The sequence below is a fragment of the Capricornis sumatraensis genome, chromosome 16 (genome assembly GCF_032405125.1).
Source record: "Capricornis sumatraensis isolate serow.1 chromosome 16, serow.2, whole genome shotgun sequence".
Lineage (NCBI taxonomy): Eukaryota > Metazoa > Chordata > Mammalia > Artiodactyla > Bovidae > Capricornis > Capricornis sumatraensis.
Window position 1 is genome coordinate 46,390,501 of NC_091084.1, and position 16,815 is coordinate 46,407,315.

A 16,815-nucleotide genomic window follows, 5' to 3' on the forward strand; every position below is an offset into this window, starting at 1 on the left:
GAACATGGTTCACCTACTTATGTATCCCCAGCTTCTGATACTAGGTCTGGCACACATAAACATCACTAAATACTGATAACTTGTAGGATGAGTTAAACAAATGACCTGTCTGGTATGCTCCCTTCCTCTGGCCCTTCTCCAAAGGATCCCAAAGCCCCCTGATGAACTTACTATGTCCAGCGTGTCTCGAGGTAATTATCTTACAAGCCATCCATTGACTTATTCATGTCACACACATTTACTGCAAACTGAATCTGTTTGGGTTGTTCTGGTATCTAACAGTCAACAGAACAGACAGTCTTGCCCCTCACAGAGCTTATGTTCTAACAGAGGGTAAACAGACAAGTCCAAAATGGTGAGATAGATGCTAAGTACCAGACAGTTGTGGGATCGTGGCATGGGAGCACTTTCCAAGAGGAGGCAGCATCTAGACTAACCTAGAGCAGCACTGAGCCAGCTAGAAGAGCTGTATTCCAGGCAGAGGGCAGAGCAAAGGGAGTCCAGCCTGTGAGTTTATGGACAAAGCCGAAGAGCCAGGCAAGGCCATGCTGAGCCTAGACTGTGGCAGAAGTGTGACTTCACCCTGGCAGTAGACACCTATGCACTTCCTGGTTGGATTTATAAGAGCAGTGTGGCTGCTATGAGAACGGATGGAAGAGGGGGAACAGGGCAGCTGTCCCCTTCTACTCCACAATGACTACCACATCAAACACTTCTATGACCGGAAGGGCAACTGATTTCCTCACGGAAAGCAATGCCCAGACACCAGCTGAGTGTTCTCTAACCTAACTCAATTCTGACATCATCTGCCTGGAGTCAGCACCAGAACCTAAGGCTAAAGTCTCAGTCCCACAAGACTGCTTCCCCTCCATATCCGCCTCCCACCTCCATTTCAGATACCAGTCTCAAGTCCAGGTTGACACCAGAGCTTCTCGTCCACTGGCTATGAACTGGAGGTTCCCACGACTGCCTCCTCAGAGTCAGTCAACTTGCTGGAGCAGCTCTCTACCTACCGTTACTGCTTTGTTACAAGTCATTACAGGATGTGACTCAATGGCAGATGAAGAGGCACAGGGTGAAGTCTGGAGGGTCTCGAGCAGAGGTCCCTGTCCCTGTGAAGTTTATGTGCCCTGGCTTCCTGGTATGCGTCTTGCTGCTGGACATGTGCCTGTTCACCAATCCAGTTCTTCAAACTTTGGGCTTTCAATGGAGGCCTCATCACATAGGCACAAGTGATTAAGTCAGTGGTCATTGATTGACTGCTCCAAACTTCAGCCCCTCTCCCATCCCTGAGCTGAATGTTCTAAGCTCCAATAACATGGTTGATTTACCTGGCAACCAGCCCCCATCCTGAGGTGATCCAGCTGCTATACAAACATCATTCCATTAGCATAAACTCAGGTGCAGTTGAAAGAAGTTGGTTAGGGATAAGATTCTCTATCGTTATTGGTCTTATTACTTAGGCAGTTCCAAAGGGTTTAAGAACTGCATGCCAGGAATCTAGGAACGTGAATGAAAAAATTTATTTCTTATTGTATCACAGGATCACAGAGAGCAAGAGGGATGGCTGAGTTGTGATGAACTGTTTGAGGCATGATGGTGGGTGGGGGAATTAAGGATTCACCCAAGGTTTCTGGGCTTTGACAACTACATACATGGTTGTGTTATTCCCTGAAGAAGTGATTTGTTGGGGAGGAAGCGACAGTCAACTGAATATGAAATATGCTGAATTTAAGATGCTTCTGAGACATCCAGGTGAGAGATGTGGTATTTCTGGAATCAGGAAACCAGTTCTGAATTTCAGCCAGAGTTGGAGCCTAGGCATCATTAACACAGAGAGAGTAATCAGCCCCAAGCTTCTCTCAGCTCTTCCAGGCAGAGGGCCCAAGATGGAACCCTGGGGAATGGAACTTGTTGGGGGTGGGATGGGATAGGGGGGTGTCAGAGGAGGAAGGACCAGTTTGTTAAGGGTGTTGGGAGAAAATCAGGGAAGTGTGGTATCACAGGACTCAAGTAACACATGATGTCACACCCAGACACTGCAGTGTTTTCAGCAAAGGCACAACCACATACGAAGAGAATGTGTGAAAACACATTTCATAGAAAAAACAAACCTGTGCACATACAGGCAAAGCCTGGGGAAAAAAAAAATCAAGCATCCTTGTCGGCACAGAGTGTTGTTGTCTTATAAACAACTCTGTGGCCAGGGTGGGCAACAACGGACCAACGTTCGGTGACAGTCTTCCTCCAAGCCTTTGCACACGCTGGTTTTTGTCTAGAATGCCCTATTTTCCTCTCTTCTTTTTCACTCTGCCTCTTTCTCATTCTTCAAGTCCAGCTTAGATTTCATGTCCTAACTGGAAGTCTTCCATGACCTGTAACATCTCACGATTCCCAAAGTGACAGTCTCTTTGTCCCCCCCTGCACGTTCTAAGCAGGCACCAGGACCTCTTGCTTAGTGCACTGGTCAGCATTTGATAAGTATTACATGAGCCAACACATAACTTGAAGTCTTCAGCCTTTTCTCAAAACATCTGGTGTGGCCCCAGCTTACAAAATAAGTCACATTTACTTGCATTTAGGACTTCACCATTTGGTAAACTACCCTGTAACCCTACCTCTGCATCCTCAGCTTCCTCCACTCTCCAGTAGCCAGGGTTTTCATATATCACCAGGCCTTTTATCACCTTTATCAGAGACCAGGCAACATCCCAGACTGCTCCCATCTCTCACCATCCAAGTGTCAACCAGACTCCAGGTCCTCCTTGGGTCTGCCTCCTGAACCCAAGTCTCTGTCACCATCCCCAAGGCCCAGCCTGAACCTGGGCTCTTGTCTTCTCTTGACAATCACAGTGACCCTCTGCCTAGCTCTCTGCCTTCTGTTTTTCTCCCTTTCCCTCCTTCCTCTACACCAGTACCCAGTAATCTTCCTGAAATCCAAATCTAATTATCCAATGCCTTCCCACAACTTCCAGGATAAAAATCCAAACTCCACAAGTTGTGGGCCCTTCTGGTCTGGCTCCTGCCTTCTTAGACTCTAAACAGGTTAAGCAATTTTCCATGTGCTTCCTTTGTCCCAATCACCCTTTCCGGATTTCCCGGTTTTAAGAAAAAAACATCAGCTCAGATATCATGTCTTACATAGACTCTGACAGACTCTGGTCAGCCCTTATGTTCCCATTATGTTGTATTTTTGCTTTATGAGAGCAGTTACTTCACTGGGCAACGAAACTATGAAGCAGACAGTGGCACAAGAAAAAAATCCAGCCCTGGATTCAGACCACACACACACGACCAGCTTCCACCAAAGTACTCACTTCCTAGTTCCTGGGTGAGCTCCAGAACTGCCTTTTCCCTTCCACCCAGAGGGAAACTCACATTAGATGGAATTCACTTAGGAAAGGTACTCTATGTTTATTTAGAGTCACAAGCAGTTGATTGACTCAGTGTGACTCAGACCACAAAGACACCATTTCTCCTTCACTCCATTCTGGGTCCTGGGCTTGGCTGGGGCCCAGTGTGGCAGGAGGGCTGCCCGCGGCCCCTTCACAGGTTCACAAGCTTCTCATTGAGGGCAATTTGTGACTGTGTGAGGTTGGCCAGATATGTCACCATCAACAGGTCCTAGAAGAGAAGGAATCCAGGATGAGTGCAGGGCTGGGTAGAGTAAGCAGAAAGGCTGGGCAGCTGTATGATGGACACTGAGGGTAAGGCAGTCCTGGGCCAAGGAAAGCTGGGAGAGGCTGACTGAGAGTAGGAGGAAGACAGAAAGGAAACGCCTGAGAACACCGTCCCATCTCTGATACACCCGAGCCATGGGAAGCAAAGAAACGGCAGGAGGATAATCTCTGAGCACCTGTGCTCTCTTTCTCACAGCCTGGACTGCAAGGGGGCCAAAGGTGCTGCCCCGTCTCCTCTGTCCTCTCCAGGCCACCTCCCCCATCCCCTTCACACGTGTAAGTGCTGAGGCGCAGGCTCCCAGGAGCCCAGGGACGGCACTCACGTTGATATTGCTGTTGAGCATGGTCTCGAAGTCCTCGGGAACTATTTTGGGTACTTGGTTAACCAGACTCATCAAGAAGCGGCCCACGGTATTGTCGGCTGACACCTTCCCAGACTGAGCACCAAAAGAGTCAATGTGGCACAGTTAATTCTTGCCTCTGAGACCGCGGCTTTGCCAGTGCAGCCCCTGCCGCCTCGCAGCGGAGACCCACGCCCTCCTCCTCCCGTCCTCACCAGCACGTCCTCCGCATACTGCAACACTGTGCTGAGGGCGTCCTGGATGCGAGCGGAAGCCCCGCCCACTTGCTGCAAGTCACTGGAGAGGCCGATCACCCGGTTGGGGCTGAAACAGGTCTTCATGATCAGGTCAACTGTGGGAGCGGGCAGGGTGCAAGAGACAGAGAATTCGGCCATCCCATCAGAAAAGCGAGCTCTAACCACCTCCTTCGGGACTCAGTCAGCTTCCCCGAACTCCCCCCACTCTGCCCTTACTAGCTTTTCTTCCTCTGAGAGAGTTCAACTCCTGCACCTAGGATGCTAATCACTGGTTTTGGTCTTATATGACTGGCCACGTAGCCTCTGGGGCTGATGATTTCCCACCTCTAACAACTTCTCAAATAATTCCTTGAGTCCCATACAAACCTTAGATCAATGGTTGCTCTTAACGCACCCAAGGTCCTCCATCCTTGTTATATAGAAATCCCCTCCCTTGAAAAATGTCCAGGACCTAAAAATGGGGAGGTCACTTACCTCCTATGCGTTCAGTGTCGTAGTATGTGTATTTCACTGTTAGAGGGGTGAACATCACCCCCATGGTCCTCCCAGGAACACCCATTAAAGTGCTGCGGAGACAGAAGTCAAGGTTAACAGATGGCTTTGGGGGACAGTTTCCATGTTTGGTCCTGGCTGGGAAAGCAGGCATATTAAGAGTATGGCTTCCAAGGTTCTGAGATGAGAAGGTTGGACCAGATGAAGCCCAGAGGTCTAAAGAGAACAAGCCACTTTCTTCCCTTAGCTCTTTCCACACACCAAACTCTTGGCCTGAGAGAATGGACTCAGCATTTGGATGGGGCCTGGACCCTTTACAGAGGATTACTGCACACACTGAAATCTCAGTGAAGAGGAGAGGACGCTGAATATCCCTGTGGAACTGGGTGCCTAGACATCCTTCCCCACAGAAGTGACAGGACAGGTCTCTTCTGGGACCAAAAAGCACTCATCAGCACTGAAAAAAAAAAATCTATTCTGGTCCATCAAGATTAGACTGCGTGCAATAATTAATCTCAGTAAAGGTGATTGCCTTTACTTAGTCAACTATACACTTTCGTTGGATCTGCAGGAGTCTGAAATATTTGGAAAGGCTAAGAAATCAGGCAACAAATAGAGTTTAGTGGTACAATAACTGGCCTGTAAGAACTGACATGCACCACCTCTGTCCCACCACATAATGGTTAACGGGTCACTTCAGCGTCAGAGATAGAAACAGCACAAAGTTAAGTGTCATAAGAGACACACTAACAAAGGGCATCATTCCAAGGAGAAAATATAATCCTTTCAACTCCTACAGCCGCCGCTTTTCTGGCATGCCACTATAGCCTTTCCCAACATCCCCCATCACCCAGCATTCCAGTTGCTTGCAAGCTCAATGTGCCAACAGAGCAATGTTACTATCATTCGAACTGTACTATATCCAGGATTAATAGACACGTGTAAGATAAGGACAGCCATTCTTCAATCTGTACTGCCCTGTGTTCTATGCACAGTTTTAGGGATAATGACAAACTTAAGGGCAATTCAAAAAATCAATGAACATGGAGAAGAATCCTGGCCAGCATGCCATGTGAGGATCGGTGGTAGGAGCTGTGTATGAGTTAACTTCTGGAAAAGATGACAGGAAAAACAAGCTTGCTCAAATACCTAAAGGGCTGCCCTTGGAAACTGGCTATGAGCAATGAGCAGAAGTCTGGGCAGGCAAGGGTCAGCGAGTGGTAACTTCAGGGACAGTTTCTTTCTGAGTAAAACCTCTCCAGTGATAACTGCCGAGAGTGAGGCAGGGGCTCCCTTAGGAGGCAGCAAGTTGCACACTGCAGGATGACACTGGCATGGGGTGGAGGCGGGTGTCACCCAGGCTTAGCAGGAATGAAGGAGCCTTCATGCCCTTGCGGCCCAAGCCCCCAGTCACCTGACGTAGGCCTTGATGCTCATGCGGCCGTTCTGGAGGCTGGTGTCCACTGTGAGGTGAATGGGGTTGGGGGCTTCTCGGCTGTAGTACTCATGGATCAGCACTGAGTGCTCTGTGATGTCATGGCCTGTAGCGTACCTGGAAAATGGAAGAGTTGTGGACTCATGTCTACATGTGACATCAATACTAAACAGGATGGTGGCATGGGTGTCTCTGGGCACCTGACACCCTTGCAGTAGTTATACCCCCAGGGACAACATTGAGAAAAACAAAAAAAAGCACACTGATAATTTTATTAAATCAATTAAAACAAGGCTGACTTAAAAGCTCATGAAAAACTAAGTCACCAGCAAGGCAAAAACGACTTGCTCAGAAGCTGCAGCTCAAAATGAGTATTCTTGGCCTCACAGGATCAGAACTGCCAGCAAAACACACAGAATTCCTAGCCCCTTGAGATAATACACATTCAATACCCTGTTTCCAAAAGAGGAAGTACGATACCTAGTCAGGTGGCAAAAGGCGCTGGCAATCAACCAGAGACGTTCCACCCTCGTCCCAACTCACCAGCCCAGGATGAGCTCATTTGGAGAGACTTTCTTGTGCAACTCATACATGTTCTTAGCAAATTCCATGTCAACAGCCACCTAAGAAGAAGGGCAGAAAAGAAGGCTAAAAAGCCACAAGTCCACAGCAAAATGGGTGAACAGGACAAGAGGCCACTCCCAACAAAGAGGAGAGGCCCGGCAAGTATGTCCAAATGGAACAAAGCTCTTTGAACTGCAGTTCTAATTATGAGCATGGCACACTTGGTGTAGGAGGGCCTCACAGAAAGCCTGGCAAATGAATAGTCATAGTCTGTATGGGGGCCTCAAATCCCCACTCACCTCATCTTCTGACTCATTGTGTGGCACTGAAAAGCAATTGGTGACTTCCACTGAGTGCTTGTCAACGGTTCCTGTGAGAGAGAAAAGTCCAAGTGTTATAAAACCTTGGGCTTCCAACTGCCCCAAATGCTGTCAAGAGGTCTCCTCAAAGTCAAGGAACAACAACAAAAATCCAAATTGGGCTCATAAGCTCCCAAGTTTCAGCCATGTGCACCAACGGAAGCTGGATTTTCCAGAGAAACGAAACTCCAGTTATCTCCAACTCTCTTCTTTAACAGGGTCTATTCTTCCTTCCCAGGGCCTCCTTTTGCCTCACTTCCTGCTACCCGTCCTGCTCCAGATCTTCACTCTAAGATCTTCGTCTTTCAGCCTCTGGACTTTCTTCTTAATATAATTTACCTGCAGAGCTGCCTGGAGGATTCTAACCGTGTCTATGTAGACCATTCATGCAGTAGCCCCATCCTCAGAGCATACTTTTAGGGAGCTTCCCCTGTACCTCCCTGCAGCCATATGGTCCCAGTCATAACCTTAACCCCACCATCATCCAGAAAACTTCTCCCTGTGAACACTAAACATCACACCACAAATTTTTCCTAGTTCTGATATTTTTATTCCTGCTACACTGTTTCTTGACCTCACTAAGACTCCCAGTCCCTTGATTGCTCCTTACCCTAACTTACTAGCCCCTCCTGCTAGGCTTCCAGTGCTTTCTTCTCCAACAGACTACAATGTTGCTCCTGACCCATCAGGGTCTGTTTAATTCCACTTCACTGTGGTTTCTGCCCTCTTGGCTGAAACTATATCCCCAAACCCAATGATACTTTTTCTTTTTAATTGAAGTACAGTTGATTTGCAATGTTACAAGTGTACAGAAAAGCGATTCAGTTATACCTGTATATACACACATATTCTTTTTCAGATTCTTTTCCATTAATACTAAGTATAGTTCCCTATGCTATACAGTAAGTCCTTGTTTATTTTACATTTAGCAGTATGCATACTCTGTATCTTATTTGACCTCTTGTCAACAGACTTGACCACTCTTGAACTTCTGAAATAGTCAAGTCTTCTATATTTGCATGCCATTATGGCATCCTTCTATTAGAGCATTTATCACATTATACTCCAGTTACTTGCATGTAAGAGTATATCTTCATCTTGAATCTAAGATTAAGAGTAGCATTCGTTTTATCACCCTTTGAATTCTAAGTATCTAATAGTTTTATGGCACATAAAAGGTACTAGTGACTTAATTTAACCAAATGGAATATGTCTCATGAATCGCTTTCTAACTTAAAATTTCTAAGTTCTCAGTAAGCAGAATCTGTGCTTCACTCTTCAGTAAGCATTGCCTCTGTAACATCTAGCATTGTACCACGATTCCATTCTGGAAGAGGAGCTGAAAACCTAGATTACAGTTGGTCTAACTCGGGTCACTGTAATATTTGGGGGCACCTAATACAAACCTATTTCTGCTTTATTGACTATGCCAAAACCTTTGACTGTGTGGCTCACAATAAACTGTGGAAAATTCTGAAAGAGATGGGAATACCAGACCACCTGACCTGCCTCTTGAGAAACCTACATACAGGTCAGGAAGCAAAAGCCTTTTCCAAATAGGAAAAGGAGCACGTCAGGGCTGAATATTGTCACCCGGCTTATTTAACTTACATGCAGAGTACATCATGAGAAACGCTGGGGTGGAAGAAGCACAAGCTGGAATCATGACTGCCGGGAAAACTATCAATAACCTCAGATATGCAGGTGACACCACCCTTATGGCAGAAAGTGAAGAGGAACTAAAAAGCCTCTTGACGAAAGTGAAGGAGTAGAGTGAAAAAGTTGGCTTAAAGCTCAACATTCAGAAAACAAAGATCATGGCATCTGGTCCCATCACTTCAAGGGAAATAGATGGGGAAACAGTGGAAACAGTGTCAGACTTTATTTTGGGGGGCTCCAAAATCACTGCAGATGGTGACTGCAGCCATGAAATTGAAAGACGCTTACTCCTTGGAAGCAAAGTTATGACCAACCTAGATAGTATATTCAAAAGCAGAGACATTACTTTGCCAACAAAGGTCCGTCTAGTCAAGGCTATGGTTTTTCCAGCGGTTATGTATGGATGTGAGAGTTGGACTGTGAAGAAGGCTGAGTGCCAAAGAATTGATGCTTTTGAACTATGCTGTTGGAGAAGACTCTTGAGGGTCCCTTGGACTGCAAGGAGATCCAACCAGTCCATTCTAAAGGAGATCAGTCCTGGGTGTTCATCAGAAAGACTGATGCTAAAGCTGAAACTCCAGTACTCTGGCCACCTCATATGAAGAGTTGACTCATTGGAAAAGACCCTGATGCTGGGAGGGATTGGGGGTAGGAGGAGAAGGGGATGAACGAGGAAGAGATGGCTGGATGGCATCACCGACTTGATGGGCATGAGACTGAGTAAACTCCGGGAGTTGGTGATAGAGAGGGAGGCCTGGCGTGCTGCGATTCATGGGGTCGCAAAGAGTTGGACACGACTGAACTGTACTGAATACAAACCTAGGGTGGAGAATTGAGAATTGTTTCTTACCATATAGTCCATGGGGTCGCAAAGAGTCCGACAGGACTGAGCGACTAACACTTTCACACTTTGGGAGATTATGAGTAGAGGTGAGGGTGGGGGTATGGGATGAAGGACAGAGTGAAAACTTCTCCTGGGAACCTGGAAAATGAGTGGAGCTTAAAGGAAAAAATAAGGGAGAACAAGCAAAGAGAATACAAAGGCTTGGTTTGAGATAGCTATGGCAATGTTTGTAAGATAACGGATCAACTGAAGTTTCCGTAAAATGCTACACTCTCAAAGATGAGAGAGAGAATGTGCGTGTCAGGAGTGTGCCTGATGTGGTGGACGACAGCAACCGACAGCTGCTTCATACCTAGTCTGTGTCAGCACAGTTAGATGTCTTCAGCAAGTCCCTGAAGGAAAGAGACTTCCCTAACTTTTGCAGAAGTCTGGCTACAACTACTGTCCTCTTCTCAATACACCAACTGTCTTCTACAATGGAAACTATTACAAGTTCAAGGGTTAAGAAAGAGAAATCATAAATGGGACTAAAGTGGAGTCACAAAAGTGCCCCGTATCTGTGATCAAGATGGAGTGAAAATTAATCTGATGGGACCGGAAGTCCCCAGAGAAAAGAATACATGGTCAGAAATCCCTTTTTAGGGCTTCTCGGTTTTACTCTAACGTAAAGTACCCATTTCTCAAATTTGGAACATGTCAGGGAAAAAATTATTTCTCCATGTGATCGTTAATACAAAGAATAGATTTGTATTGTATTAATTGTGTCCAAACGAAGAATCAGAGTCTACACTCGGGGAACGGGGGTCTATATTTCACTGGTGACTAGTATTACAGAGAGCGAGGAAAGGCGGATCAGGCTTAGACGTTTAAGAAAGCAGAATATTGAAATTCAAATGGGTTCCTGCCAAACTGGTTTACTTGCTGCGAGGGATATCTTTCTACAGATGTCCCCACTCCACTGCCAACTAGTTAGAAAAAACTTCTCGGTTAACACTCGGAAAATAAAGACCAGTAGTAGGTAAGGGGGAAAAACTTGGTCACTGGGTTTAGGGAGTCAAAAGGTTTTTGACGTCCCAGTAAAGTTGTGAACACATTTTTCGTCGATTGGGACTAATAACAGTTGAAGTGAAATGCTACTGCGAAGATTAAAAATAAAACGAGTCACTTGGCACACGATACTTACTCAACAAATAACTACAAGGGAGTGAGAATAAAGGGGAACAAGATAAAACACGGTGGGCAGTAGAGAAGAACGTCAGTTTCCCCTGACCACTCACCCAGCAGGGTCCCGATAACTCGGGCAGCTCCCTCGTTGCGTCGCTCGTAGCTGTCCACGATGGAGGCCAAAATGACCGGGTGCAGCCGGACCACGCGGCCGCCGGGGAAGGGGCCTGGGAGAGCAGGGCCAGAGAGAGACTGTGCGGGGGTCTGCGCTGGGGCTGGCGCTGAGGCCGGGGTCTGGCCCGGAGCCGCGGTCGTAGCCGCTGCTGCTGCCGGGTCTGAGGATGACGCGGGAGCCGGCGATGAAGCGGGAGCCGGAGCCGGCGATGGAGCCGGGGCCGAGGCTGAGGCTGGGGCTGGGGCCGGGGCCGAGGCCGAGGCCGGAGATGAGGCCGCAGCTGGGGCTTCGGATGGGGTGGCGGGAGGCGCGCTCGCCGGTACTGCCGGTGTGGCCATCTTGTCGCGAGAGAAGGAGCGAGGAGCGGAAGGGAGCGAGTTGGAGAACATTAGGAGCACCATAGGCTGAACCTGCACCACGTGAACTAGGTGCTTCTGCTTACTGGCTACTGATGATGCTTCTCAGAGCTACAATTTCCGGCTCTGAGTCTGTGCTCTTTGATTTTGGTCCGATGCGCACTCAGTGAGAGTCAAGCTAAGTAGTTCCGAGTAAACTTGCGACCGCCCTGGGAGGAGAGAGACACTGCCACCAGATGGAGCCATAGAGCGGTGCAAAGGTCGCAGCTGGCACTTCAATGGGATAATTGGCATCAAGGAAAGAGCTTTGTTCTTGACTGTATCCGAATAAACAATTTGAATATGTGCCAGACACTTTTAGGAGCTATCAGAGAGCAAAACAAAGACCATTGTCCTTGAAAAGTTTAAGTTCTAGTAGAGAGAGACAAATAAGTACTTTTATACGACTGAAGCGACTTAGCAGCAGCAGCAACAAATGTGTTAGTGAAGAGGAAAAGTTAAAATTTTGCATAAACTCCTGCTCGTTCTGCCTCTGTAACTCAGTTTGCTCCTTGTAAAGTCTGGATCATGTAGGTCATGTAGCCTCAGAAAGTGAGAACTTAACAATACTAGGAACTGGAGCTTATCTCACGCACCCTTGTCCTGCTCTTTGCGATTGCCCAGCCCCTGCAATCCTGCTTAATCACGCGTGTCCAAGTAAAGGTCAGCCATTCATCTCCCCGTTTTGACCCCTGTTCCTGTGCCTGTGAAACGCCTTAGTTTAAATCAGCCTGTTGGCAGCTAGTGCTGTCCACTATAGTCTGTCTATAAAAACTCTGTCTCCTTTGTTCCGGGCTCAGAGCTTGGAGTGTTAACTCCTCTGGGCCTGCTGGCTTAACAAACCTGAGTTCTCCAACTCTCCGAGTATGGTATTTGGTTTCTCGATTACTGGTTTCTGCAACACTACGTGTGGAAGGAGCTCTGATCCTCACTCCTTGTGTAACTTTGGGCAATCTAGACGGTTTTTATTTTAACTTCCTGAGCCTCAGTTTCCTTTATTGTGTGAGGGGTATGATAACATCTGCCTATGAGGAAACTTGTCAATTCCTTTAGTTGGGTGTGCCAGCTTCCAGCTGGCAAGGTGAGTGGGTGAGGTTGGACTTCTTAGCCCGGACTCTCATGCCCAAGAACTACTTTCTCCTTGGATCTACCTTTTTTGATTAGAAGTCCCACGATCCTGCTCCTTTGTGGGTATTCTGGGTACATTGTTTCTTTCCCCTTGAGAAATGGAATATTTCCTGACAAATCACTAAACAAAGGAAGTCACCCATTAGCGATTAGCCACCACCGATGGTGAGCTGATGAGCTTGAGGGAATTTAGGAAGGAAAGAATACCTGCCATTTAGCAGCCTCAGACTATAGCCTTGCCACATTGTGAGCCCCGAGGAAATTCAGGATGTGAAAACACAGAATATTGGCCCCAGATAGATGGATACGTATCAAAGGAACGATTTCAGTGAGCCTAGATTCTTGCATCTTCCCATACAAATAAAAATGCTAAATTCCTTGAGATATCTGGTTTTCTTTAATTAACAGTAATCTTTTGACATTCAGACTTACCAGCCCTTAGTTACAAAACTGTGTAACCTGGCCCCCTGCCTGGCATCCTTGGAGCAGCTATATCAGGGTTACTTGAGATGTTGCCTCCTGGGCTTGAAGTCCTAAAAATTCCCATTGAATAAAACATAACTTTTAACTTGTAGGTTGTGAATATTTTTTAAGCTAACACCCCAAACACAGGTAAAGAGCCAACCCCAGGAGGACTGACGTGATCCTTGCATTTGATGACTTAGATGTTTAGCAGTCCCTGTAGAGCAGGGCCGGTGGACTTGAGGTTGGGTTGGATATAGAAGCCAGAATTCAACAGTGAGGGAAGGGTCAGGTTGACTCACGGTATGGGTGCTGGCTACTCTCTCAAAGAAACTGCCTGGGGGAGGAAAGGAGACACTTAAAGCAGTAACAGAGGGAACAAAGGACTGAGATGGGGACAATTAACCAAGGGTAAGGATTTAGAGGAGAAAGAAAGATTGAATATACGAGTGCGAACAAGGTGAATTGTCTCCAAGGGAGGAAGGAGGACTGGATGGGAAAAGCCTAGTTTAGAGGGATGGTCTTGCATGGCATGAGGGACCTGCTCGAGAGGCTGCCCTGGGCTCTGGCCTGCCTTCTGGATGCCTGGGGGTGGCGGAGGGGGCATCTTCCTTAGCCAGGGCTTGTCCCCTGAGATCATCCCATGGGAAAAAGTCCAGAGGCAAGAACCACTCCAGTGAAGTGTTGCTGCTCCCAAATGACCATGCAGAGCCTTGGGACCTCATCTCCATGTGTGGATTTGAGTTGGCTGTGGACACTGCACCCTCAAGAAATTTGCCTTTATATCAGGAGATTAAGGACCTTTTTTTGTTTTGGAGGGACAGAGAGAAGGATGAATCGAGATTCAGAGACATTTGAATGGGGGGAGAGAAGGGACATTGCAGGAATTCCTGTCAAACGCTTTTCTCAAGAAAGTGGAGGCAAGACCATCTGCTGAGAATGGCCAGGCAAAGGTGGAGTTCAGCCTTGGGGGATAGACAGTGTTAGGAAGAGAGATGGAGAGTGAGCCCTCAGCAGCATTGAACCATTATCTGAGGACCTAGCTTAGCCCAGAGATCTCAAGGATCCCATCAATCTTTGTGGTTTTCCTCTGCTCAGGGGCAGGAGGAGAGCGATCACTGGTGTGGTCTTTCCAGGGATGCTGACTGGCTGGAACAAGGGCTTTCTTTCATACATCCAGATGCTGGCTTTTTAGTGGCTGACTGAGGGATCTAGGCAGGCTGACCCATATAAACAGAAACTCTGGGTCCAGGTTTATTAGCAAAGGGCAGAGGCATGGGGAGAGAGAAAATGGACTGTCCCCTTACATATGGGAAATGTGTCGTGTACACAGTGAATGGAGTCTTAGGGCTCTTCAGAGGAACCAACAGGAAATATATATTTATGACAAGGAGCTGGTTCAGGTGATTAAGGAGACTGACAATTCCTAAGATCTTTGGTGGATGAGCTGGAGCCAAGGAGAGCCAATGTGTACTTCTAGCCCCAAAGCTGGCAGACTCCAGACCCTAGAAGAGCCTATGTTTCAATTTGAGTCTGAAGGCTGGGAAAGACCAGTGTCCTTGCTCAACAAGGGCTTCCCCGCTGGCTTAGCGGGTAAAGGATCCACCTGCAAGGCAGGAGACATAGGAGGAAATGGCAACCCACTCCAGTATTCTTGCCTGGAAAATCCCATGGACAGAGGAACCTAGCAGGTTACAGTCCATGGGATCGCAAAGAGTTAGACACGATTGAGCATGAGCATGGACTTACTCAACATTTAGGCAGGGAGAGTTCACTTAGATTGAGAGAGGGTCAACCTTTTTGTTCTATTCAAGCATTTGGTGTTACAGAAGGCAATCTGCTTTACTCAGTCTAGCAATTTAAATGTTCATTTCATTCAAGAGCACTCACAAATACACCCAGAAAAAATATTTGATTGAGTATTTGGGGATCCTGTGCCCCAGTAAAACTGACACATAAGATTCTCCATCACACTTGGGTTCCTGGCTGTCCTGAGGAACATGCTTGCCAGTCCTGCCTGACAAGCCCAGGGTCATAGCTGCAGGCTCATGTTAAAGGTGGACCTATAGCTTGGTGCACCAATCCATACCCCCCAACCCCAGTAATGGCTGGAGAGGAGGAAGCCCCAACTTCAGTGACAACCCATCACTTCATGGCAAATAGAAGGGGAAATAATGGAAACAGTGACAGACTTTATTTTCTTGGGCTCCAAAATCACTGTGGATGGTGACTGTAGCCATGAAATTAAAAGTCACTTCCTTCTTGGAAGAAAAGCCATGACAAGCTGAGACAGTGTATTAAAAAGCAGAGACATCACTTTGCCGACAAAGTCCCTATAGTCAAAGCTATGATTTTTCCTGTAGTCATGTATGGATGTGAGAGTTGGACTGTAAAGAAGGCTGAGCACCAAAGAATTGATGCTTTTGAGCTGTGATGCTTTAAAAAGATTCTTGAGAGTCCCTTGGACAGTAAGGAGATTAAACCAGTCAATCCTAAAGGAAATCAATCCTGAATATTCATTGGAAGGACTGATGCTGAAGCTGAAGCTCCAGTATTTTGGCCACCTGATGTGAAGAACTGACTCATTGGAAAAGACCCTGATGCTGGGAAAGATTGAAGGCAAGCGGAGACGTGGGAGACAGAGGATGAGATGGTTGGATGGCAACATTGACTCAACGGACATGAGTTTGAGCAAATTCTGGGAAATAGTGAAGGACAGGGAAGCTTGGCATGTGGCAGTCTATGGGGCTGCAAGGAGTCAGACAAACCTGAAGAGACTGAACAAAAACAGCAACGTGAGAGAACCTCCAGGGGGCACCCCAGGCTCTCTCAACTCTGCAACTGGGACTTACTTGGGCTGCCCCGTGGGACAGAGCCTACAGGAGCCACTCCCTCATACAGTGGCTTGGGCAGTAAAGACAGCACCACAGTGCAAGAGTCCCAGTTGCAATCCCAGAGTCAGGAAGATCCACTGGAGAAGGAAGTGGCAACCCACTCCGGTATTCTTGCCCGGAAAATCCCATGGACAGAGGAAACTGGTGAGCTGTGTACAGTCCGCGAGGTCACAAAGAACCAGACACGACTGAGTGACTAACACTTTCCACTTTCTGGCTGCCCTTGTGGGGCAGAGACCAGAGGAGCCACTCCTTAGTGGAAAGTCATCTCATCCTTCTGCAGACTTGGACTGGCACAGGCAGGCTGGTGGGTGGCCTCCAACCCCCAGTTGGTCCCTGACCACTATAGGCGTTTTCAGGAAGCCATGCTCCTCAGCCAGTCTCCACTAGCCTGAGACATTCCTGTCACACTGAAGTTCAGTGACATTAAAGCCTTCTGGCTAGAGGCACTTTCAGTGGCTGCTACAGACCTGCTTCCTGCAGGGGGAATGTTCTACAGCAACCAAACCCCATCAGCTGATTGGTCACCCTGTCAAAAGCCAGCCTGACCAGGCGACCCATGGCTTATAGCACTTGCCTGTCACCAGGGCTCTCCAAGACCAGCCTCCTTCTTGTCTTCTTGGCTTGGCACTCCCTTCGCTCGATTCTCTGGTTTCCTGATATTCATAACTTAGTATCTAGACCTGCCTCCGGTCTTCCCTCTCTCCCCCTGGTTTTGGGTCAGTGTAGCTTCTTTCTCTGGCTTGTTAACCTTAACCATCCCTGACTCCTGCCTCTCCAGGACGCTTAGATTCTAGCAGCAGTGAGCCTCACCAACCCCCTTGACTTCATGCCAAGGTGCAGACAGTGGTATGCTACTAAGTGTTTAACAACCAGCTACCTGAAAAAAAAAAAATGTGGCCCTGGTTTTGGTGTTTACTTATTTCCATGGTATATGTAGAGACAGGGTGTATATACATAGTTGAT

General features: G+C 47.5%; 1 protein-coding gene across 1 annotated transcript; it reads right to left on the bottom strand.

The window, feature by feature from the left end:
* Positions 1–1,616: 1,616 nt before the first annotated feature.
* EIF3F (eukaryotic translation initiation factor 3 subunit F) lies at positions 1,617–11,308 on the bottom strand. Its single transcript, XM_068988520.1, has 8 exons — positions 10,909–11,308; positions 7,069–7,139; positions 6,749–6,828; positions 6,185–6,322; positions 4,753–4,844; positions 4,237–4,373; positions 4,004–4,117; positions 1,617–3,624 (listed from the first exon to the last, which is right to left on the bottom strand). The coding sequence occupies exons 1-8, from the start codon at positions 11,306–11,308 to the stop codon at positions 3,547–3,549; spliced, it is 1,110 nt and encodes a 369-aa protein (XP_068844621.1). The 3' UTR covers positions 1,617–3,546.
* Positions 11,309–16,815: the final 5,507 nt, after the last annotated feature.